At 38.7% G+C, this 25,045-nt stretch overlaps 1 protein-coding gene across 2 annotated transcripts; it reads right to left on the reverse strand.

Moving 5' to 3' along the window:
• Window positions 1–633: 633 nt before the first annotated feature.
• Window positions 634–24,834, reverse strand: Bora (bora, aurora kinase A activator). Of its 2 annotated transcripts, none has more exons than XM_023709599.1 (12): window positions 24,735–24,834; window positions 23,716–23,883; window positions 21,429–21,535; window positions 18,627–18,672; window positions 15,296–15,371; window positions 12,332–12,397; window positions 11,774–11,830; window positions 10,923–11,149; window positions 10,250–10,382; window positions 8,009–8,601; window positions 1,625–1,756; window positions 634–929 (listed from the first exon to the last, which is right to left on the reverse strand). In XM_023709599.1, the coding sequence occupies exons 2-12, from the start codon at window positions 23,866–23,868 to the stop codon at window positions 927–929; spliced, it is 1,593 nt and encodes a 530-aa protein (XP_023565367.1). In that variant the 5' UTR covers window positions 23,869–23,883; window positions 24,735–24,834; the 3' UTR covers window positions 634–926. The 2 variants fall into 2 exon arrangements, with proteins under 2 accessions (XP_023565367.1, XP_004626366.2); XM_004626309.2 differs by having other exon boundaries at window positions 15,290–15,371.
• Window positions 24,835–25,045: the final 211 nt, after the last annotated feature.

The raw sequence follows: 25,045 nt of genomic DNA on the forward strand, positions 1-25,045 counted from the left end.
CTCTTTGAAAAAGTTTTTTTAAAAAGTAGTAGATATGAATATACATTTGCCACAGATATTCCAAACATAGCAGTCTACTGCCAATACAGGATCCCCACCTCTTCGTAGCTGTGAGCCCAGCAGGAATTCCACTGACCTCTAGTTCCACTGTTGGTCTGATACGCCGTTCTTTCCTTTCCCTAGCCAAGTCTGACCTCCAAGGGCTGTCCCTGCTGTAGGAATGGTGTTGTATTTACACTGGCTTCCATATGTACTCACAGCAATGCACAAAATGATGCTATTTACATTGCCCTTCTAGTATTTATGCTTTTAAAAGAATTAAGCAGTTGCTATGGAAAGTAAGATTTTCCTCATAGAAATGAATAGTTCAAGAATTACAATTACAGGAATATCTATTGAATGCCTACCTCTTCAATCCATTTTATATCTGTAAGAGTTTTATTACATAGATTGTAGTTGAAGTACGTGCATATAGGTTCACAGATAAAAAGTATATGTGTGTACCTTCAGTTTTTAAAGTTTTCTCAAGTATTCAGAACAAGAGCTAAATTCTGACCTTAGCAGTTCACTGATCCTGTTGGGACAGGACAAGTCATCAGCTCTGTCACGTTTTTAAATTATTAAACACATCACTCAAGATATGTACAAAAATATTTATTGATAAAAAGTAGAACTATATTCCAGTAACTTCATGTTATGGGAGCTTTTCTACTGTTTATCCCCAAGCCCTTGATTTTTCACATTGAGGGAATGAAGCTAAGAATGATACTTGAAGCAGTTTTTTCCCAGTTACCATCACATTATTGACTCTTTGTGAAAAATAATACGCGAGGAGCTTCAGCAGCGGGCTTTGCTTCTGACAGGTACTCTGCGGGCTGCTGCACAGGATGGACTTGATGCTTCCACTTAATGCCTCTTCTGTGGTCTTACTGTAGGAAACAAAATGCCTTGGCTTCAGTTTAAATAGGTTATAGCAAAACAAAAGGGATGAAAAAAGTTAGGATGAACAATGTACCAGCTCCCCACAATGTCATGACGGACTGCAACTGTACTAAGAGAATGGAAAAGGGCAAAATGAAGAAAAAGATGTCCTTTAAACTTTATTTGAAGAGTTATGTTTGGATGCATGTTTGCTTGTGTTTACAGTGCCTATTAATAAACTGGCCTGTAAAGTCTAAGGCTGTCCTGTCCAGTGCCTAAAGTTTCAACAGTCATCATATTTAGAAGGCTCAGTAATTTCTAAATTAACACGTACACCTTTGTCATATCTCAAATGCCTACATGTAATGCAAATCTTTAAAGGCTTTTGGATTTTAAGAAAACAACTCAACTTTAGGTGTCTTTAATCTCATGTACAATCTTTCAGTTGTACTATTTCTCTAATAATCATATTCTTCTATTTCATTTTAATTGTAAGGATCTTATTTCACTTGGTATTCCAAATAAAGAGTTAGAAAAGTGTTCGGATTAAAAAACACCGCCTGCACCTATTATATGAAGGCAACAGGGTAGGGCATAAACATGACAATTAAAACTTTAAACAGACTGGGGAAGAGAAGGCTGAAAAAAGTCACAGTAAATACTGCTGGCCTGGACCACAGGAAGCTTGGTGCTTTCGCCATACCTTTGCATTACAAACTTGAAATTTGGTCTCCACTTCCAAGGTTTGTGCATCACTTTCTTTGCAGCAACTTTCTACTATGACAGTATCCATAATATTGCTTCCACCAGTCTGTGTATTGTAGCCACTATCCATCTGACAGGACCGAAAAGAGAAAAAGAAAAAACCACAAAAACTGCAAACTAAGTCACTTAGGTAATTTACATAGAGTTTATTGGGAGGAAATTAAAAACTGAATCATTGTGTACTACCTTTCACTATGTCTGAACAATACAATGTAATAATGTTCATCATATTGAATGAGATGAAAAGTAATACACAAAAGGAAGGTCTACCAGAACTTGCTGTTTGAGGTATGACCTTACAGTTCCTCCCAATGAAGTGGATCTTCTCATGTCCTTTGCAGTCAGTGAACTAGCCATGCAGAGCATGCCTGCCTGTTACTTTGTGAACATACCCATAAAGGCAGGAATACAATCAACCCCATATTCCAGCTCATTTTATAAGTAGCTTCATTGTATTTATTTATTTAACATCTAACTAAAATCTACATAAAAGGCATGCCGCCTTTAGTTAAACACACCAACACACATGTTAAAAGGTAAGTTACAGGGCTGGGAAGATAGCTCAGTAGAGTATGTGCTTGCCTGGCAAGCATAAAGTCCTGAGTTCAATCCCCAGTACCACCAAAAAAAAAAAAGTAAAAAAAGTTACATTTACTCATACTTTGTTTACAATAACTTACACGTGTAATGGCTCTAAACATTCAAGTTTTCACATTAATAAAAACTGTTGTACTCCAAGACAAATTGTTCTGGCCCAAACAACAAAGAGTCTACTCAAAATAGATCCTTTTTACCTGTAGTGATCTATTCCAAGAAACCAGTGAATGCCTAGAGCTAAGATTAGTAAAAATTGTATATTTTACCTAGCCAGGCATACCTGTGATAAGGTTTAATTCAAACATGAGAAACAGTAACTGATTAACTGCAATAAATCTCTCAAAATATCTTACTGCAAAAAAAGAAAAACTCTTACTGTACTTTTACCTCTGCACTTTAAGGAAGTCCTTTGTAGCTTCTCTTGGGAATATACATGTTCCAACATTGCTACTTTTACACTCTGAAGATATTCTTAGGTGAATTAAAGGTCACCAGGACAGCACTTCAATGCTGGGGCCATCTGGTAACTGAGAGGCTACTGAGCGACTGGGCAGTGTGTGTGGTGTGGAGATGGAGACAGGTAAGACTGGTGTCCCGGGCAAGATGGTGACGGTCACTGGAGGGTTTCATCATGCTGCTCAGTGTTTGAAATTTAAGACATGTATTCTTTATTCCTTGAGTTTTCCATGTAATGTGGAAGTGTGTGACTGCAGCCATAGAAAGTACAACTTCAGGGAGGGGGACTACCATACATTATGAACACACTGAATGAAAATGCCAGCTCCTATATGCTGCTCTAGATAATGCTACTTTTGTTTTCTGCTTTCAACACCCCTGCTACGTCACAGATGTGGAAGCCAATGCTCAGAAAGGCTAACTTTCACTGTGTCATACAGTAAGTCATGGGGGATGAAGATGTGAGGCTCCAAAGCCCACGTTCTGTCCGCTCCATACCTCACTGATTTCCATAACGTCAAGCATGATGCAACACACAAAGCCCCACAAGGGATTCAGGCAGCACTTGGCCCTACTTTCCAAAGAGAAATAGAGGGAAGACGACTTTTACTCCCCTCATGCATATTTATCATGAGGGTAATTTATCACTCAGAAGCCAAAAAAGAGCTAGTTTTTAGGAAAGGATGTGTATTTGTTCATCACTGGAAGTCCTATTCCAATAGAACAAAAGCCTTGTGACATGTGACACACAGTACAACCTTACATTTCAAGGGAAGCACTTTGTTTTGCAATCATGTGGTACACTGTTGATCACCAATGTAAACATCACATTGCTTGCAGATAATCTGCCCATTGCTCTTCCTTCTCATACTCATTATTGCCAAATAACTGGCTCAGAACTCAACACTAATCACTGAGTAGATCAAGGGAAAAATCAATTGCATGGGAGGGAGGAAGGCACACTCGACAGAAGAGCAGGGTGGCACCTGCTGGCTGACCCCATCCTCTCACCCACACAGTGGATGAGCTTCCCATGTCCCAAGCAGATGTCACGGGCATCGAGGTGGGCATCACTGCTGTTGGGAAGAATGGATACTAAAAAAGACCAGTCAGGCACTGCTCACTGTCGGGTGGATCCTGCTTAAGATCCCATAGGCTTGAAAGCAGAAAACAAATCCTAATTCCAACTTAGTTTTAACTGCAAAGCTCCTGTTCTCAGCAGCCATTTCTAAGAGGTCCGCGGGCCATCACCTGACCTCTGCTTTGTGAGTAAATTACTCCCAGTGGCTCCCACTGTGAACAGCGATGCCTTACTTGGCTGGGCTTTCCTTGGAATCCGGCTCCTTTGCCTGCTACCATTCAGAGGATCTTGTCTCCCACCACTGCCTAGTTCCCTTGCTTATTTTTAAAGATGCTGCTTCTTCACCTAAACTGAAAACGAGGTGAAGAAACAAAAAAATCCTGGACTTTAATGTCGCTTTTGACTATCATCCCTTTCTCTTCACAGTTTAGCTGCTTCAAAAAGTCATCTCCACTCACAATTCCATGACCCCATCTTCTCTGAATTTCTCTCCATTCATTTCTCAGAAGCTGCTCAATCACTAATGATTTTATTATTACTCCAACATTCCCTTCCCAAGGCCTACACTCCTTGTTTGTATTTTGACAGTATTTTTTGTTTAAAAAGTACTATTTTTTGTGCTTGTCCAAGACACTATGCTTGCCTCATGTTCCTTTCACCTCTTTCTCCTCAGTCCCTTCTGGGGCTCTATATCTTTTATCCAAACCTTCAACGTTTCCTCAAAGTTCTAAATCTTAGCTCACTATTTTCATTTTATATATTCCCTGGTTAGACATTTTATATATTCATTCTCTTTTTGTTCCACAAATACTTAATGAATAGTTACTGTGTGTCAGAATTTCAGCATAAAAATACACACACAGGAAGTACTGATTAACAAAGCAAAAATTATGCAAAGACTTATGAAAATGTATGATGAGGACTGGCCTGGCCAGTACGATTGAGGGAGGCATTCCCCAGATTGTGACCAACAAGCTGTGAGCTAACAAGAGCTAGATGAAGTGGGACAGAAGAAATTCTTCACAGTGTGTGCAGAGGCCTTTAAACAGTAGGGAGCACAGGGTACTAAGGTCTGAAAGGCCAGTGAGACTGAAGCAAAGAAAAGTGGAGACAGGAGGAAGGTGAAGAGGGAGGCAATGTGGATCACAGGGCCTCAGTGGTCACCTTATCCACAGCAAAAGAAGAAATGAGTTTAGAAATTAAAGATAAAATGCAGACGCTAGAACCAAAAGGAGATTTTTTACAAGTATAGCCAAAAGTTGCTTTTAAATTGGAGAATCAAAATGAGTTCCAGTGAAAATGACAGAATTACTCCAGAAAGGATCTGAGACATAAAAGGCATAAGGTTACAGACCATAAATAAGAGCCTTCTGAGAGCTCACTGCAGTGGCTGAAAATCCACATCAAAGAACATTACTAAAGTTTCAGAATACTGTATAAAAAGAAAAAGGTGCTAAACCATCAACAGGGAAGGAAGAATGAGACACAATTTACAAAAGATGAAGCACTGGAATAGTTTTGAATTTCTCACCAGCAATACTGAAATAGTTGATGAAACCATGTGTTTAAGCTCTAAAGGCTAATTATTTCTAAACCTGAATGTGAGGGAAAAGTGAATAAATACCTCATCAGACATGCAATGCCTTTAAAAATGTACTGCTTTTTAGAAAACTACCAGAAAATGGCTTCTAGCAAAATGAGAATAAACCAAGAAAGAGAAGAATGGGATACAGAAAACAGGCAACCACAGGGCCTTAGAGGGCAGCAAATTTCCAGGATGATGACCACGACACAGTCTAGGAAGCCAGACCATTGAGTGACGTAAATCAAAATGCACTGGGGAAACATAGCAGTGTCCCAGTGCTGAAAGACACCTCAGTGTCAGAAAAATACCAGTATATGGAACGTTTTTAAACTACAAAAACCTCTGCAGAAGGTAAACATTATGATGTAGCTGAAAGATGGAAAGGACAGCTCGCTGAAATCACAGACACAACTACATTTTAGCTCACTGTAAGGAAGGGGTCTTCCATCGTCAGAGAAGTTGGAAAATGGAATGGAGGCACTCAAGCAAAACTCAGGACAGTTTAGCAGTGGCTATGGAGAACATGGGTAAGCTTCCAATGGTATCTGAATTAGATGACTCAGTATATTTCAACAGAAGTATTTTATAATTCCTCTATAAATGCTCGGAAAATAAAGGGGGAAAAAGAGCAATAACACCTTTAAGGCTATTACACCATATGTGTTTTTCCTAGTATGAAACCTACTCTAGGAGGCAAAATATGTAAAAACAATTCTAATGTCATCTTTTTGGACAAGGAATGCAGTTAGGATGGACAATTAAGGTTTTTTTTTTTCTTTTTTTTTTTTTTTGTATTTTAGGGAAAGGTCTACAGGGTGTTCAGGATTTCACTACTAGATCAGAACTGTAGTGATCCACCTGTTTACAGCCTCCCAAGAGCTGGGATTACAGGCATGCACCACCACACCCAGCATGCCCGGGGGTGGGACCGGCATAGCAGGCCTGGGGATTGAATCTGGGCTTTAATCCGCTGAGCTATCTGGCTGGCCCACAATTAAGTATTAAAGTAGGAGCAAAATAATATATTTAATTTCCTTTTTTTTTTTTTTTTGAGACAAGATCTTACTATGTCATTTCGTCTGGGCTTAAACTCACAGGCTGAGCTCAAAGTCACAGTGATCCTGCTGCCTGCACCTCCCAAGTGCTGGGATTACAGGCATGCGTCACCATTGCTAGTTAGCTTCAAATTATGTAGAATCCTTCCAGGAGTTTCCAACTTAGTGTTGACACAAAAACAACACTAAAATATATAGGAGGGCTGGCGAGATAGCTCAGTGGACTAAGTGCTTGCTTAGGCAAGTGTAGGGGCCAGGGTTTGATCCCTGGCATCACATGCTGTGCTGGCTTCACTCTTGGGCACACTGAGCCGGTGATGGATTCTGGGCGTGGTGACACACACCTGTAATCCTAGCCCTGGGGAAGCAGAAAACAGAAGGATCACTATGAGTAGGAGCTGCATAGTGAGACCCTGCACACACACACAGAAAGCACTATAGGGTTGTGCGAGAGTTAAGTGAACTATGTAAATATTCATACCTATATTTATATGATTCTGAATGAAATGCTTTAGAAAAACACCTGCAAGCAAAATACTATGTATTCATGATATCACAAGTTAGTACAGACTTGGACTAAATAAATAATAAGGATTCTAAAGTCAGACTGCTAGAATCAAAACTTGGTTCCATCACCTGCTGATTATATATGCTCTGGGGAATTCACTTAACCTCTTTATCTTGTTTCCTTAGCTGCAGAGCAGATATAAAAGTACACCTACGTTAACACAGGAAGAGCCCATATAGCACTAGCAGTACTAAGTGCCGTCTAAGGATTAGTTAGCCCTTCCTACGGCGGCTAAGAATTTTCCTTGCAGCCATTCTAAGGTCCTGCTCTGATCACAGCATAGCACAGTGAGTGGAACAATATTTTTGGATGTAAACGCTGGTTGTAAAACATACATGTTAAAGAAATCAAGACTTTTCCGTGGCCAGACCTTGGGAAATTGGAGATGTATAGTTACATGAAAAGTATTGGCTAAAGTCACATTTCTAAAAGGTACAAAAAGACACATATAAAAGTCATCTAAACTTCACTTTCCCTCCCTGAAAATTAAAAGCCAAAACTAATGTATTTTTAGAGTATTACATTGGAAATTACATTCCTGTATGGCACAAGATTCAAAGAAAGAAATTCTGCCAGGCCGCCTACCTCTAGTGGTCTATGAAAATGAAGCGCCTTCATTTTTTTCCATTCATATCTCTTCCTACTCTAAATAAATGTTAATAAGTATATTAAATATGCATAGTTAGCCCTACTGAAAAGGAACTAACTCTCCTGATATTTTTGGATACTTTTTGTTTTTGTATTTTGACATGGGGTCTTGCTGTGTAGCTCAGGCTGGCCTCACACCGATCTTCCTTCTCAGTGTCCCCAGGGCTAGAGCTGCAGCGGTGTGTCCCACGCGAGCTTTGCTATTCATTAAAAATGTAAAATGCTACAGTCATCACAGTTAGCCCACTATGTACCTCACGCTGTCATCTTAGGAAAAAGAGGCTAATGCAGAGAAAGTAGGTAAAGGCCAACAGACCCTCCAAACACCTTACCTGCATGTTACTGCTTTCACAAGGGAGAACACTGCTTTCGGCAAGAGGCGACATGCACATTTGTGAGTTTTCAATGCTAAAGCCAATTCCACTCACAAAATCAGGCACAGGCAAACTGCCATCTTCAGCGGGCTCCTTACTCCAAGGGTTCTCATCCGCTGCCTCTGCAGGGTCAGCCATGTCCACAGTGTCGTTCTTCTCGCGCTCCACATCCTGCAGAGCTAGTACTTTCCCAGAAGTGCCAGGAGGACGTTGTGTAAGGGACACGGCAGCCACCATGAAGCGGGGCCCAGGAGTGGAAGCGTCGCTCATCAGCGGCCGTAGGGGTCCTCCCACAGTATCCCTGGCATCCGGGGCAGGAACATTCTCTTTCTCTTCCTCATCTTCACTGTGAGTCTCCAGAGCAAAAGGAATTCGGATCAAGGAGGTCCGATACGGAGGCCCACCTCTGCACATCTCCAGACTCATAGGAGACCAATTTTTAATGGGGGAACAGCCATCTATATAAGGACTTCTGATACATGGGTTAGCAATTCCGTTAGAATTTATTCCAGATGAGGCATCAGGAGAGGGCAAAGTAAACCGCCTTTGTTCTGAAAGATCAGAGAGAGAAACCATGTTATAAGACATGAAAAAGAGAAACTAGCTAAAATGGTAATCATATTCTATGCCCTGAAAAACTAGATTTCTATGACACTGTATTGTTTACTAAAGTGAACTTCTGATGTGAAAAACAACAGCATGAGCCAGATGGTGGTGCATGCCTGCACTCCCCGCACTCAGGAGGCTGAGTTCTAGGCCAGCCTGGGCTACGTAGAGTTCAAGGCCAGTTTCAACTACGTAGCAAGACCCCATCTCAAAAACTAACAATAAAAAATACAAAACAGAACAAGTAAATGTGTCTGAATAAGGAAGAAAAGGCTCAAAAATAGTTTATGTAGCTCTTTCCCTGTGTTAACTAAATATTTGATTACCTGAAACTTATTTCCTCATAAACATACTGCTATGATACCAAAATTATTCATGTACAAAGAAAATCAGCTTAAAGCTACAATTTAATAGCTGTACGTGGTAAAGTAAATATATAAAAATATCTTTGTTTTCGTGTAAAATATTATATGCAACAGTAAAAGACAAGCAAAACTATAAAAAATAATATTCACAATAAAATATCTAATGATGATCAAAGGGATGAAAATAAGGCATAATGACTTATAACTTCATTAGTTTAACAAAAATCAATTTAAAAAAAAAAAATGAGCAAGAGGCACACAATCTTCCCAAAGGTAAATAAACATAGGAAAGTTATTCAAAAATAAAAAGTATGGAAGTTAAAGCGACGAAAAACCATTTAAACACTGAATCCTGAATTCACAATCCTCTAAAACACAAGTGACCCATTTCTGGGAATTTAACCTAAAGCTATAAGTAACATAATATATTGTTACTTATTGTATATTATATGTAACATAATATACATGTAGAATAATCATTAGCTCTGTGACAAAGAAAAATTAGAATTTAAGTGGTTATTAGTGGTATTAAACAAATGACACATGGAGTGAAGAGCTCGCTCAGTGGCCATATATGTTGCCTGGCACATGCGGTACCCGGGGTCGCATCCCCAGAACCACAACACAAACATACTTTCAGTTGTTTAAATGTCCTCAATGACCTATGAAAACAGGTTCAATAAACTGCTTTACGAAGAAAAGGTATGTACAGTCATGTGTAGGTATCCATATATACCCCCACACACAAACATAAGCAAGACTAACAAAAATGTTTTCAATTTTATGTAGTCTGAATAGGATTTTTTTAAAGGATGAACTTTCTAACATCGGTATGACTTTTTTTCAGGGAAATATGTCCACGTCTATACATTATATTTATGCTTAAAAAAATATCCAACTACCCTTTCTTTAAAACAAACTATGAGCATCTAATTATTAAAATCTAAACCCACAGATCAGAAGGCATATTAAAAACTAACTTGTCTCTAACATTACCTTTCATTGATAGAGGTTTAATATAAATATTGCCAAAATAACTATATTTAACATTACAGTAGAACTTTGTTGAGAATTCTATTCTTTAAAGATAAACTGTTCCTAAAAACAAAGTGAAGTTTCTAAATGTTTAATAAAAGTGATTATTCAGAGTTGTGCACAAATGAGGCTCTTTAGTAAGAGATACTAATACTACGAAATTCTTGAGCTGGTATCTTATGATGAGACATACCTGAGAGTGGTGTCTTTCCTATCTGAAGTGCTACTGGTGAGAAAGTGGGTGAAGAAATAGCTGAAGGACTTGTTATGCTCCCCAAACTGTACTTTTTTGCACTACCTTGAATAGGACTGGAAGAAAACTGCCCCTAGGATAACATAAATGAGAAACAAACATGTTGTTTATGGTTCTCTTCAACTCATGTTGCAGGCTACTTATCTTGATTTTTAAAACATTTACAAATAGGAATTATTCACAGAACTGCCAAAAGACATCTTGGAACAAAGACAACTGAGAAGACTGCTACACAGATTTTGAGTTAGAACATGCAGTCAAAATATAAATAAATGCACTGTGTTTAACCAAACCATCACGCTGTGTACCAAGTAGCGATCTGTACAAATTCTTAAAATCATTTATGCCATGAATGCCACTCAAGTGGTACTCTGTGTATGTCTGTCGTGGTTCAGTCAATAACCCACATTGAGATTCGCTGAGACTGAGGATAAATTAAGTCTTCTCTCACGCAAAATTGGAGCATCTGAGTAAAGAGTAATGAAAATACGTGAACCAAGTTAATGTTCACTAAGACTACTCCAAAGGTAACTATTCCTTTTGAGTGAATTCCAAACATAGATACCTAAGCAAATATAAACCAAAATCAGCCTCTTGTGAGTATTCTTCTTACCGAGCCTGGGGTCTGCAGAGGACTTGGACAGCGAACAGGAGACAAATCTATTGAATAAAACACCTCAAGTGAGGCCTGGGCAGTGCCATGAGGACTTCGAGGTGAAGCTGATGGCAGGGAGTCGGAGATACTTCCATTCCCATCTAAAAACAGCTTTCTTCGGAGGGATGAGGAACTGAGGTTTCCAGGAGACTGATCAGCAAATTCATTAGCTCTAAAATAGTCACCTATATTCAATGTTAGTATAATAAAAGGAAAAGCTAGACGTTTTGAAGAGCAATTATACTTTTTTTTTTTTGTATTTAGTACGGGGTCTACAGGGTCTCAATACACAGATTGGACTTGTAGTGATCCTCCTGTTTTCAGCCTCCCAAGTGCTGGGATTATAGGTGTGTACCACCACGCCCAGTCTCATTCACCATCTCAGCGTGCCCCAGGCATAGGGTCAGCACAGCAGGCTGGGGATCACACCCGCAAATGTACTTCTGTTACCAAAGTTTTAAAAAAACGGCACATACGTGTTTATTTTTTTTTAAAGGTAAAGATTTTTTAAAGTTTTTTTTAAAAAAAAGGTATGTCTATGTATAGTGATGTTTCACATCTCACATTATTCATCAGTTTTTGGAGTGCTTCATTATTAATGTTTACAGATACCAATAAGATATTCATAGTTTATGTGTATAGAAAAATTCATTACGATATAGAAGCTACTGTAGGCCATTTCAAGAAAAGAGAGGTATTCAGGACCCACTTCTTTGGAAAAAAAAGCCTTACAAGGTATTCCCATTTACAAAAAGCCAGCAAAACAACGTTTGATATAAGTTATTAAACATTTTAAAAATAGTATTTACCTAATACACTTTCTAAATTAAAATCCACAGGAAGAGACAGCAATGTCTGACAAGCAGCTGGAAGCAAGCAAATAAATAAATAAATACAAACATGAAAGCATCAATGAAAGCGCGTGCCATGCAGGCCCCCATGACGTTCCAGGCCACCGAATCATCCCACTTACACATTCTATTACCTGCCACACCACCTTCCCATAAGCAGCTTCCCACTTCGAGCTACTGATGGAAATGTGTTAACGTGGCACTGGCACTCTGAATTGAGAAGGAAGCTGGCCTACACTTGGGGGAGATTTCCCCCATTAGCACATTTTCAAAAGAACGCTTTCCAAAACCAGAAATGATTCCCACTCTTAGAACAAGAAAACGGACTACTGTAGTTTGAAAGAGCAACCGAGATCCACCTGCTCTATTACATGGCTGGACGCATTGGCTCTCACAGACCAGTCACAAAAAGCAAACCATTCCAGTTCCAGAGTAATGTGCTACTGCACAAACCAGCTTAAAATCAAACCCAGCCTCCTATGGAACTGTTTATTTATAGCTTGTGTTCACACTCACCATTGCTTTTCTCAGGATGAATGGCCAGCTTTCTGTCAGCTAGAGAGTCACTATTTTTGTTAACACCTGTAAAACATTTTAAGTGGAAAAATCACCACCCCTTTTGTACTCACTTACTTTAGCCTACTTTTTCCAGACTAAAATGTTACATATTCACAGCATTTATTTTATAATATTTTGAAAATGGATTATCTATATTCACAGGTAGATATTAGGGCATGTTTCTATGAGTTTTCTTTTTAACTTTGAGTACAAGTCATACTTTGTTTTTTCATTTTTCAAAAAACTGACAATATATATAAATGCAGTATTTTGATATGCATAAATATTGTGGAATGAACAAATAAGGCTAATTTATATATCTATCCCTCATGCACTTAATATATTTTAGTGAAAAATTTAAAATTTGCTTTTAGCCATTTAAAATATCTACTATTAACTATAAGCACCTTGCTGTGGAATAGATTCTCATAATGCATTCTTTCTAATTGAATCTTTATGCCTTTTGGCTACATTACCCTCACACTCTGACCCCTATCCTACTTTCTATTTCTGTGAGTTTGACCTTTGTAGATTCCACCTATGAGTTCATGAGTGTTGTGGTTTAAATTTAAAATGTACCCCAAAGCAGATTAATCTACTCCTCAGAGGATTACTCTATGATACGCTCTCAGCTGAGTGTGCTGTTCAGAGGTAGGACCTGGCTGGAGATGGCCGAGTGAGTGGGAGAGTCAAGGTGGCTGGGAAGAGAGTGGGGTACAGTGCCAGCAAGCAGCCAATAGGGACCATCTGGGATACCCAAGGTGACACCTTCATGGTCTCCCAGACTCACCCAGGGGTGTGCTCTACTAATCTGCAGGACTTTCTCACTCCAAGGAAACTGATAAATCAGCATTAAGTCACAGGCCCCATGTCAAGGTCTTGGTCTCTAGCTTGAAGCTATTGGGAGGTGGTAATGATGTTAATAGGTGGGTCTTGCGGGAGGTTTTCTTGTCATGGGGGCATACCTTTGAAAGGTACGACAAAACCCCAGTTTTTTCTCATGTCATTTACACCTGGCCCTAACAGGCTTCCTTTGCCACATGCTGCCACCATGATATTCCATGCCACCATCACCCAAAGCAACAGGGCTAATCATGGACTCAAACCATCAACACTGTGGACCAAAATAAACCTATCTTCTTTATAACTGATTATCTCAGGTATTGTGTTAGTTATGAAAAGTTGCAATGGGTGTCATGATGAACACTGAGCTTAAGAAATCCCATTCTTAGGATGGTCTGCAAGTAAATGTGCTCTAGAAGGAGACAACCTGTTTATTTATTGGACAGCAAAATAAGCCTCCCCTCTGCTCTGGAGGGGCACACTCTCTCTTCCGAGGATGATCACCATAAACTATCCTTGAAAAGATAGTTTGGAACAAAATCTGTCCAAAACACTCCTTAAAAGATACACAAAAATGTAAGACTCCCTGAGAACTCCCTTGGCGCAACACATTACCTAGCCCAGCTCTGGAGCCTGAGCTCTCAGGCGCTGCATGTGCGGCACCACAGGCTGGGCTGACATATCACGGGCTATGGTACTTGTGTCTTCCTGTCAAGTTTTCAGAATATGAAATGATGATATTAAAAAAAATCATGTAAAGTTGATATAATAAAATCCAGGGTCAGCCAGATACCTCAGCAGAGTAAAATGCCTGTGTAGGCAGAGTGCAGCAGCCAGGCTTTGATCCCTGGTGTGCCATGCTGGCCCTGCCCCTAGGGCACACTGAGATGGTGACTGAGACTGGGCATGGTGGAGCACACCTATAATCCCAGTGCTTGGAGGCTGAAAACAGGAGAATCACTACAAGTCTGATCTATGTAGTGAGACCCTGTAGACCTGTACTAAATACATGCAATAAAATCCATCATGAAAAATTGAGGAAAGGACTAGCTATACAACTATCATTTGAACATAGAATTTTTAGAGCTCAGAGGGATGTAACAGACAACTCTAAATCTTGCATTTTATAAACAAAACACCTTGGGTCCAAAGAGACTGAATAATTTGACCGAGGCCTCCCCTCTGGTTTATAGCTGCAAGGCGTTTACAATCCAGGATGGAGATCTGCATCACAGACTGCCTTTGGTGTGTCATGGCCAACATCACGGAATCTGATCCAAGATGCCTGGATCCAAGATCCAGGTTCTATCAGTTTTATCAGCTATGTACCCTGGACAAGTGCTCTAACCTTTCTAAAATGAATGCTCCTCACCTATATAATAAGGCCTACAGTTACACCCACCTCATATGATGTGTAAGGAATTACTTGGAATACTTAGTACTGCCCTGGTGGTCAAAGTGCTCAACACACTCATCTGCTCCTGTTGCATTTTTGTTAAGCATGTAACAAATAGCCCCTCTTATACTGTGAACATAATTAAAGCATGCTGCAAAGAAGAGCAATCCCACTGCAATAAGGAATGTACCAGTGACGTCTGAACACTGCTTGCGAACAAATACACACAAAAGGCAGTGAGAACAAATACAAGACGACCACTACTTGGCGGAATAAAGATATTGGAAGATTATTAGTTTCCCCTTTAATTTCTTATTAAGTTTGCAGATAATCAGCTATAATACACCATCCTTGAGATCACTTAAGTCTCTACCTTTCTTTCACCTTCATGAGAAAGGATCTTTGCATCTCTGGGCCCTTGATTCACTTTAAATGGTATTCATAAAGGTCATAAAGAAAAACTAATTTAAAATAAAATAATGCAAAAACAATGTATTTTAGCTAAGCATTGATTCATACCCTAAAAAGAGTTAAATCCTATTATCCAGAAATTTAATTTTATACAACTCCTTACTAAAGCAAATAAACATGAGATTCACTAAATTGCTTTACATTCATTGCCTTTAAAAATATTTTTATTTTATGATTTTTACTCATATAATTTGAAGTACACTCACATTTACTGGGATGATACTCTGAAAGCTGTTTCCCTTCATGCTCAGTCCAAGGAGAGGGTACAATGACATCTTTAGTGAAAAACTAGGAAAATTAAGGTCACAATTAGGCACAAATGTTGCCCCAAATGTGAAAAGGTACCTGTAGTATTTTCACATAACCATTAATCATCCATATACTAACTTTGCAATTATTTTAAATTATTAATCTTAAAAACAAAAAGGATCAAAGGCAAAATGGAAAAATGTAAAGTATATATAAAAGAAATAATGTTTCCAACCAACTACTTTAACTTAAAACTCGTAAGTTAAGCTAAGGCACAGATCATGGAAAACATTTTTAATTTGTCTTCTAACTTTATTTTGGAAGGAAGGAAAAACACATGTTATGAGGGAAAGAATAAATTGAGACAAAGGTATAAACATAAGCCAAAATAAATGGAGGGCTGAAGCTAGTTCATGCTAGCTCTCTAGATCTAATTATTAAAATTTTAAGAATTTTTGTACACCAGTTATTAAGCCATTATTCAGTATCAAAGTGTATAAATTTATAAGTAAATTACGCTAAAATATTCAAGTTATCACAGGCTAGTTATTTGATTTTATTTGCTAATATCTACACTCTTGAAATTAACTCCCTTTTGATCTATGTGGTAGATTCCCACATGCCATGGTGTGTAACTGTATTATTCCCTTTCTGTGATGTTCTATCAGTGGCAGATTAGTGGTTGTAGTTGCATTATTTATACTAGAAAGAGTAGTAATCACTATAAACCATAGTCTGTAACCAAAGGGCCCCTGGCTGGCTATATTCTATTCTTTATTTAAATTCCTAAGGCAGTATTTTGGGGGAAAATCTTTTGCTTAAAAAATTTTTTTTTAATCTTTTATTAATTTCTTCATTTGCTACAGGGTCTCACTACGCGGTTCAGACTCCTAGTGATCCTCTTGTCTCAGCCTCCGCAGCACTGCAATTACAGGTGTGCGCCACCATGCCTGGTTTTGGTGACCAGCAGGGTGTGCCCAAGGTTCCAGGGCCAGCAGGGCATGTGGTACCAGGGATCAGAGATCAAACCTGGTTCTTGCACTTGCCAGGCAGGTGCTTAGACCACCCAGTTATCTCCTAGCCCCACCTTTTTCTTTTTATCTGCCTACACACAAGGTAAATTAACTACTTATGAATCATGAGGAAAACATAAAACAACAAAAGGAATGGGAATCATTATGATATAACTCTCAGGAAAAAAAACAAAGAACTCACAAACTTGTGAAGTATAATACACATGAGTTCACTCAAAATTTAAAAAAAAAATCTAAGTAACAAATGTTATTTTTAAAGTAGTAAGAGTAACACATATTTCAAAGACTTTGGTAATAATTAGTATTGCAGGTAAGAAAGAACAAGCAATATTATAATGAACCAGAAGTATAAATGGGTCCCTTATAGGAAGGCAACATGGTAAAATCACCCAAAGTGAAAATTCACTAAACCTATAATTTAACGACTATACTTCAAATATACAAAATAAATTAGCTAATGACAAAATTATGATATAAATACAAGGAACACAGCTTAAATATCTATCAATACAGAATAAAAGGAATATAAAAATCTGTATGTGGTATTTATAAAAAAATGTAAGATTATCGAGCAAAAAAAGCAAGATGTAAAACAGTATGAAAAGAGTGAACCTATTTGTCTAAAATGATGGATAGATGTCATTATGGTAAAAAAAATCTAATTACAGACAAAAGCTGTTAGTGCACCTGCCTTCTGGGTACAGGCTGGAGGAATACAAGCTTCTCATTTGCATTTTCTATTTTCCTTTTGCATTTGAAAGTTAGTCTTTATCATGAATTTATAACTGTTTTCAAAAATACAAATAAAAATTAATTTGTTTCCGATCTATGAACCCCCTTTGATTGCCTTAAAATTTTTTTTTAATTTTTTTTGATTGCCTTAAATTTTATCTACTGAGTGTACTTTTAAATTTTAAGGATTCTAAAAAGAAAGTATATTTCCCCAAATGTTGGAAAATTAGAGACTAGACTATTTGGCTGGGTAGGAAATAGATGATTGGATATAACAACAATCAAAATTCTGGAGCTAGACAGAAAGAAGCAGAGAATGTTTGGAAAGAGTAAACCTGAAGTGATTACAGGCCACAATCTCAGATTCAGGAGACAGTGCCCACAACTACAGCGCAGCAAGTGCCTCTCCTGACCTCAGGATGTGCCCCCACGGAGTGCTCTTGGGGGCAGAAGTGCCAAGTATAGCTGAGGAATAGAGGCGGGGAACAGGGGTTAGAGAAGGAAAAAGGAAAAATCAGAAATGCTGCCACGATCTAAAGATTCTCTGAGGAAAAAACTAGATAAACACACTAAGAAATTCTGCATATAAAAGAGCAAAACGTGAAAAAGTTCACTTTTTTTACTTAAAAACTTTTAATTTATACTCAGCAAGCCACTTTTTTTTTTTTTTTTTTTGCGCCGAATGCCTTCAAGGCATGACTGGCTGTCTTGTGTTGTGGGGATCGAACTACAGCAACCTGAGGCTGACAGCTTTGTGGAAGCAGCCACTTAAACAACTGAGCTAAGGCCAGGCCCCAGCAAGCCACATTTTAACTTAGTTCATGAAATACATTGTCTTAAAAGGCCTCAGCATTAGTAATGATAAATCTATTATCCAGCCCCATCTAGATTTTGAAGGCCCCAAAATATTTGATGACCTTTACATAAAACTCCACCTTCAAAGAGAATTTTGTGCTACTCAATATTCTTTTTTTTTTTCTTCATTTATGTAAGTGTTGTAGGGTCTCACTACATAGCTCAGACTCGTAGTGTTCCTCCTGTCTTCAGCCTCTCCAGCACTGGGATTACAGGCATGCACCACTATGCCCAGACTCAGTTGCCTGTGCGCTCCAGTGGCGGGGTCAGCGTGGCAGGTGGGACCGGGGTTGGAACCCTGGTCCCTATGCTTGCCTAAGCAGGCACTTAGTCCCCTGAGCTACCTCGCCAGCCCTCATGCTACTCCAATATTCTGAGGGCACCAGAAAAACAAATGTTGCTGGGCCCTGAAAAGGAGAAGAATGAGGCACAACACTGGCCCCAAAGTAGTGAGTCTGGGGAGCGAGCACGCAAGCTGTGTGTATGTACTCAGCACCGAGAGAGCTGGTCACTGGTCACTGGGCACAGAAGGGTGCTTCACATAGATGGGGCACAAGGCTGCTGTGAGCAGAGATGGAGGGGCAGGGTTTGCAGAAAGTCTTCCTAAAAGAGGTGACACGCATGCAGAATTAATCCTTGACTGGCTTAAGGATCAGCGACAGTGTTAAGTTACCTCTTCAATGGCTTTTTGTCTTTTGTCTTCCACATCTTTATCTATTCTATACAGAGATAAAGAAGAAAAATAACCATGCCATTACTTCAGCTTATTGAACATTTAAAATCATAACCTTTCAAAGAAATAATTCCCCTCCACTGAAAACTGGCAAGTGTTAAACTCACTTTAAAAGAAAAATTGGCATCTTGTAACATTGAGTTAATGGTAGTATTTTGAAATTTAGCATTTAGCTGCTAGGCTTACCTCCCTCCTTCCCATTCAAACGGTGAATGGAATAATATTTTCTTTTGAAAGGTTTATAGTATTATATTTAAACTATCAACAACACAAAATATTGTGAACAAAGTGTGTCCTTTAATCGACACAAATTAGGTATTTAACTAGACAGAAATTTAAGAATTTCTGTCCAAATTGTCCATATTCTGTCTATTCCATTAAGGTTAATTTATCATATTGGTGACTTTAGGGTCAACTTTTATTCTGAAATAGAGGAATGAAACTATCATTCCTTGTACTCTGAACAGATAAAAATATTAATTATAAAATAAATCATAACTATCAAATTTTGTCTAAATGAATTCTCTGCTTCCTACATGCCATTACTTGCTGAGGAAAAAACTAAATACACTAATTCTTCAGCTATGAGATTTCATATCAAATGTCGGGTCTGAAGCACAGGCACAGACTTGCCAAGAGTTCAGCAGTCAGCCTTGCAGGACCACTTCTTTATTCTTTTTCAAGGAGAATGTTTGCATTCTATCAACAAATTGGCAGAGTTGTTTTTACAAACAATTTAAAATTATGTAATCTCCAAAAGTATTTTATCCTGGCTTAAACAAAGCTCTATGCAAATATACATGTTTCATAAATTGCAATCAATAGATTTATCAAGTAAGGGAATTATGAGAAAATATATTAGTGGGATGATGTCCATGTCCCAGCTTGACCAACAATTTTGGGGATAATTCAATTCTTATCATGGGCATACCAAGTCAAAATGATAGTGTGTTAAAATTTCGGTAAGCTCTGATCTACCCAAAAACATTGTGCTGCTTCATCAGAGGTGCTCCAAGAATGAGAGTCAGCTGGTTGCTGGAAGAAGTAAAAATCAATGTGGCCAAATACCACAGAGCAGGCAATAGAAGGCTCTAGAAAGTCTCATGGGAGGACACCCTGACCAGCAGGCCACAGAACCCCAGTATGATGGGCACTGCTAAAGTGTGTTCTTAATGTAAATCTCTGTGCAAGGAGGAAGGTCAGAGGCCTTCAGGATTAGTCACCTCCTGTTTACAAACCAGTGTGCCTCAGCATTTTCTGTGTGTTAAGGTATGCAATGGGAGGGATGAAGCGAAAGAGTTCGGATTAGTTAGGCCAAAGCACCGAAGACCATTGTTTATTTCTAAGAATGAATCAGTGTGTTAGAGGTATTTTCACTGTTACTGGTCGAAGGCATAATCACTTACTGAATTACGTTAACTAACTACATTATTTTCCCATTCTTTCTGCTTCTCCTATATCACAAACCCATCTACTGAACTATACCAAGATTCTCTTTGTAAACCCAACAAAAATGTGAAAATGTGTTAACTGTTATCTAATTGTATTGTTACCTCTTAGAGACAGAAAAAAAAAACCCCTATAATCTAATATTCCAATATACTTTTTCAGTTGTTTCTCATGGTGTCTCACAGTGCTCAATATGTATCTCTTTACTGATGTAACAGTTACCCAGGATTCAATATGTTGAAGAGATAAGGTGAAATAATAAGGAATACAGTTTGTGTGAGACAAAATATTACTGAACTCATCAATGGTGAATGATTTGATTTTAGATCTTTTTTCACCTTCTCTTTCAAAGGTATTACTTAAATTTAACTGAAAATCCTTTTATGCTTTATCTCCATTCAATTCCCTTCCTACAGCAATTCAGATGGACATTTCAGTAACTATGAGTGAATAATGGTCAGCAAGTTACCAAACAAAGAAAGGACAGAGTGGAAAAGCCAGACAAGTATTTGCAAGAATGCCTCAATGTGTGAATCACTGTGTGAATGAATTTAAAAGTCAAAGGGGAAATGATCCCAATTTTTGGACTCATAGCACATAAACCTTAAGACAAAATTTAAAGCTGATCATGTCACGTATTTGTTGTTTTTGAAGTGTCCAACTACTTCCTGACAATCTGTAACCAAAAACTAGCTCTGTTCCCATACACAAGTACATACTCTCACTACATTAGTCATCACGGAACCTGGAAACCTATAGAACACACAACAAAGTTTAGGGCTACTCAGGTATTATGTACAATTCAAGAAAACATGATTCCAATTTCCCAGTGAACTATGTTGAAGTTGGATGATGCCCAAAAAGTTCTGTTACACTGTTGCTACTGAATACTCTTGCATTCAACAGATAACTTGTTAAGGGGATTTCCATAAAGATATATAGATGCTAAACACAATTGTACTTTATATCAAAAAAAACCAAGTCAGAAGTCACAGGAAAAGGTACAAATTTACAATGCCTTTCCCTTTACCAAGTGGGGGAACAGAGCTATTTTGTAAGTAGCAGAGGAAGAAGGTTATCTCTAAAAGGATTCCTACCCAGACTAGAACTATTAGTCAGGATCTCTTTTGGGGTACAGTTCTTTGAACTCACTCATTGAAATAGGAAAATCCACATCAGAAGTTTTTATCCTTCAATATCTTTACATTTACATATATTGAACCTTAACAATTTCCTGTATCTTTTCACTTTAAAATGTGTTATTACATTTAAATGCAAGAAAGGAAAACTTACCGAGAATGACTTAAGTATGAGGCCTGACGATGAATCTCTTCTGGGTCTATTTCTACAGGATTTATTACAGCTAGTTGATCAATAGACCATCTAAATTCTCCTGGAGTCTTAACAAAAGACAGTGAACTTATTAATAAAAGCAAACTAGTTCATCAAAATGCTAATGTCCCCTTCCAAAATAATGTGAGTGGGTATACTGTAATTATAAAGATAGTTTGAAACATGTCTTCAAATAAAAAAACCACACTAAATCAACTGGCTTGACATATTTCTTCTAGAACATCTAAATCTTGTGTGATTTTTTAAAAATTATGTAATACTAGGGAAAAAAAATCACAGACGAAATAAAGGTATAGAAATACCAGACCCCTGTAAAAATAAAAATTTCTTTTATCAAAGATCTTTCACTAAGAACTTAAGATAAATTGCAAACTACAGAAGCAGCTGCAACAGCTCATAAAACAGTTCATTCTCAAAATAATCATGAATGCCAACCAATGCTGCCTTTCAGTGATCAGAATCAAAAGCTTTATCCACATCTTAATTAGAAATACAACCTAGACAAAATCAGCCCTAAAATCCAAGGCGCTGAACCACTGTAGCTGTAAGGCTTAAATCACAGTCATTTCAGTTTGAGTTTCTATTAAGACTAAAAGGTAACTAAATTTTAACATGATTCAATTAAAAATCATGGAGATCAGATTAATGAAAAGATTCAATACAAATCAGCAGTGGTGAACTTTTTAAGTGCCCAAGTGCCCAACTGCCATCCCAAACCCACTTATTTATCACAAAGTACCAACAATGCAATTAAACCTGAATTCTGAGGTTTTCATTTAGAAAACACAACTCATACATGAACATCTTTTGTCTTAAAAGAAAAACGCAATAAGAGAGCTTACAACAATACAAACAGCTTTTTATTGAAAGGTCAATGTTTGTGTTTGGTGCACTCTTCCGCACTTAACGTGACCGGTGCTGCTGTGTGCACGCTGACAGTTGGTCAAACCCTGGCTGTGGTGACTTGGCTCACATGCCCGCGGGGAGGGCTCTGGATGCCCACTGCAGCATGGGTGCCATGGGTTTGCCATTGACAGAAACTATAAAATGGCTTACTGACAACAGAAATAAGCCACCTGATTTGCACTTTTCCTCAATAACTAGCTAGGTTCATAGATTAGACTTAAAAAAAACTAGTGTAGCAAACAAAGACAAAATCGATAAAAGTTACAGACTTTCTTAATCTCTTACAAGAACGCATTCCCTTCCATATCACCTTACCACTTGTATTTATCCTACTAATTGAGGGCTTGTTGTTACAAAGGCCTGCAAACTAAGTATGGTCAAAGACACAAAAGAACACTGTATTTTATTGTGTGAAAACTGCATGTAATTCAAATTTTAGTCCATAAATAAAACTTTTTGGGCACAGCTACATTTGTTTATATGCTGCCCAGATTTTTTTGTGGGGGTCCCTTTTACATATTTATTAATGTATTTATTTTCATGGCTGCACTTTAGGCACAAGGCAAAGGTGAGTAGTCTGACAGGAATCAAATAACCTGCAAGACCTAAATATCTCGTCTGGTCTCTAATGGAAATTGTTTGTTTGCTGCTGCCTACAATGGAGTATCTGAAGGTTTGTGTCTAAGTGACCCTAACTGGTAAACGGTGTAATTGCTAAGCACCATATCTGATGCATAACAACGCTCAAAGGTTGCTGATCAAATTAGAATGATAGGGAGTCTTTTCTACATGGAAGTAGATATATCTTCAATCACAGTATCTAACTACACTTACAACTATAATACACTAACACATGTTACTTCTTCAACTCCATGAAAGCAAAGACTAGCTATATGGGAGTAAGAAGTATCAGTGTGATACTATATGGCAGAATGACTACTGACAACAACAATGTACTGTGTATTGCAAAAAATCTGGATGTGAATGCTGTTACTATAAAAAATGATAAATGCTTGAGGGAATAGATACCTTTGCCTTGATGGAAGCATTATACAATGTACACATGTATCAAAACATCACATGCTACTAATAAATATGTACAATATTTTGTCTTTGTGTATCAATTAGAGATTAATTTTTTAAAAAACACTAAATTTTTTCTAGCTAATTATTAGCATAATCACTTGATTATAATGACCACAATTTTAGGGAGTACATTATAGCTATACATGTCCCTTCCCTTACCTCGAAAAAGATATTTACATTTAAAATCATGTTCTTTTCATTTAAACTTAGTGTACATTAGTCAAAAATAACTTACTGGCAATTTTACAGATTTAAAAACAGAAGGACTAGCAACAGTTTGCTCATGGAGATTAGAGTAATCACTTGGGCTTTCAAAAGGATTTAAAACAGGGATTCGTCCTGGAGTTTCCGGTGTTATCTGCATTTTTAATTCTTTGACATCTCCCATAGCACAGAAAGTAAACTAAAAAGAAATCAGAAGTGCATACGTTAGAATTACAAAGTACTGCAGCTATTAATTCTGGAAATTTAAATGCAGTCAACAAAACACATATTTCACAAAAAATTAACTCAAAATCCAATGTTCTTGAGCTATTTTTATAGTTCATACACGTCTTTGCAAGTAATCCTCGAAATAACCTTGAAAGCTAGAGGTAAGCTATTAGTACTATCATTTAACAAACTCAAAGCGATGAAGTGGTTTATAAATAGCCATCAACCCAATATGAGTGCGGTCAGGCCCTCCTCGGAGACAACTAAACGTCAGTGGGCACACGTCCCTTTCCAACGGAAGGATTTACCTCTGTGGTTTTTCATTCATTATCTCAACACTACAAGCATCTTTCGCATACTCTAGGAATTCTCTACCAAGCTCCAACTGTTACGAGACAATCCCCTGCAGCAGCAAGTTAAGAGACCGAGAAGCTGTGCCCGGTTTCTGCACGGTGGCCCTCGCTGGGCAATGAGTGACCGACGGGGTCCGGAGTTAACTGCCCCCGCCTCTCTCGCACACCGCCTTCCGCCAGCTCCCCGGGACCGAAAGACGGGCTGCCCGACTACCGCGGCGGCACAGCCAGACAACCAGACCGGAAGATCCATTTCGAGAGAATGAAGTTCAACTGGCTTTCGGGGTGAACGACACAGGGGCTGTCACCCCAGCCCTGAGCGATCACTTCTGGGTTCCCCTCTCCTCCACATCTGTCCCCTCGCTGCTCCTATTCACCCGGAGCGAGTGGGCAGGCAAGTCTGGAGCTGGGGAAGCCGCGCTCTCCAATTCTAGGCTGGAAGACAGGCCGGGAACTACAAAGAACGTACCTACAGGTGTGTGTTTAAAGGAGGCCCTCAGCTTCGAATCCGGGGCGCTCCCGGGGGGCCCGGCCAGCTCTCACCACTGGGCCAGACTCTTTAACTCCCGCTTCCGCAGCTGCCTCAGACCAACCAGGAACCCGGGCCGCCGGACGACTGGCCAATCGCGTCGCGCGGCTGTCCGCGAACCGGCCAATCGCATGGCGGCGGCGGCGCAAATTCGAATGGCAACTCCTCGCTCTACGTTCCGCGCAGCGGAGCGAGGCTCCAAATTCAAATCCACGCAACCGCACGCCGGCGGCGAGCGCGAGGGGCGGAGC

The sequence above is a fragment of the Octodon degus genome, unplaced genomic scaffold (assembly GCF_000260255.1).
Source record: "Octodon degus isolate 3935 unplaced genomic scaffold, OctDeg1.0 scaffold00013, whole genome shotgun sequence".
Classification (NCBI taxonomy): domain Eukaryota; kingdom Metazoa; phylum Chordata; class Mammalia; order Rodentia; family Octodontidae; genus Octodon; species Octodon degus.

Coding starts and splice junctions, on each gene's coding strand:
- Bora (XM_004626309.2), bottom strand. CDS start 23,868: ATGGGAGATGTCAAAGAATTAAAAATGCAGATAACACCGGAAACTCCA. Junction 21,536..23,715: donor TTAAATCTGTAAAATTGCCA/GTAAGTTATTTT, acceptor TCTTTTGTTAAG/ACTCCAGGAGAATTTAGATG. Junction 1,757..8,008: donor GTGAAAGCAGTAACATGCAG/GTAAGGTGTTTG, acceptor CGGTCCTGTCAG/ATGGATAGTGGCTACAATAC.